The sequence below is a fragment of the Emiliania huxleyi genome (assembly GCF_000372725.1).
Source record: "Emiliania huxleyi CCMP1516 unplaced genomic scaffold EMIHUscaffold_6627, whole genome shotgun sequence".
Classification (NCBI taxonomy): Eukaryota; Haptophyta; order Isochrysidales; family Noelaerhabdaceae; genus Emiliania; species Emiliania huxleyi.
The window spans coordinates 1-959 of NW_005197032.1; the positions used below are offsets into that span (position 1 = coordinate 1).

Genomic DNA, 959 nt, shown 5'->3' on the forward strand with positions numbered 1-959 from the left:
CGCGGCCGGCGTAGCCGGTCTCGCACGCGAGGGCGACCGCCAGGATCTGGAGCCAGCCGAGCGCCGGCACCGCCTCCAGCGAGGCGAAGCAGCCCTTGGGCATGTCTGTGAACTTGAGCCCCGCAGAGCCGGACAGGTAGCCCGGGAAGCGGACGCCAGCCTCGAGGTGGATGACGTGGAGGAAGCCGAGCATGGCGGCGCGGCCGTGCTTGATCTCCATGATCTCGTACCGGCGCATGTCACGCGTCTCGATCAGGCCGAGCGGGTCGTACACGCCTGAGCGCCCATGAGCCGGGAGGCGTCGGCCGCGCGCCTGTGGCCTCCCCGTCTGAGCGGGCGGCCTCCCGGGGAAGGGAGGGGCACTCCCGGCGAAGCAGCGCGCTGGAAGCAGGCGGGCGCAGCGCACCGAGCGGCGGCAGCACGCCGATGTCGCCCTCCTCGAACATGGTGACCGCCGTGGAGCGGGCCGGCGCGCGCATCGCGGGCGCCGTGAAGGCCTGGGCCGACTCGAGGAGCGCGAGAGCGACGGTGGTCATCATTCCACTTTTGCCTGGGGCCGAGGGGCGGTGGCGGCGGCGAACGTCAGCCGGCGGGGCGACGGAGGGCGCTACTGCATCCGAGATTGTGCATGCTCACCTGGATTATCGTTTTCAAGAAAACGAGCTGCCAGCTTGCCGAGACTCACCCTCCCTGATGACTACGAGGAGGACGAACCAGTGGAAATCCAGTTGTCAGATGTCACGATGCATCCGAAGGGGACCCCAGCGCCGGCATCATCCGTAGAGGCACGAGTGTTCGAAGAGAGAGTGGACCTGAGCAACAACATGACCTGTAGGCAAATGATCGGTGTGGGAGTCAGAAATGTGGTCCTTGCGCGAGGGGAGCTCGATAGACTCGAGGGGCCAGGATACGCCGCGAGGAGGACGGAGTTGCGCCGACAGGCGAAAGAAGCCGCGAGA

General features: G+C 67.4%; 1 protein-coding gene across 1 annotated transcript; it reads right to left on the bottom strand.

The window, feature by feature from the left end:
- Positions 1-13: 13 nt before the first annotated feature.
- Lhcf30_2 (light harvesting protein) lies at positions 14-550 on the bottom strand (the record flags this gene model as incomplete). Its single annotated transcript, XM_005762746.1, has 2 exons — positions 407-550; positions 14-276 (listed from the first exon to the last, which is right to left on the bottom strand). Coding segments are annotated over exons 1-2 (396 nt in total), but the record flags the coding sequence as incomplete, so codon positions are not given.
- Positions 551-959: the final 409 nt, after the last annotated feature.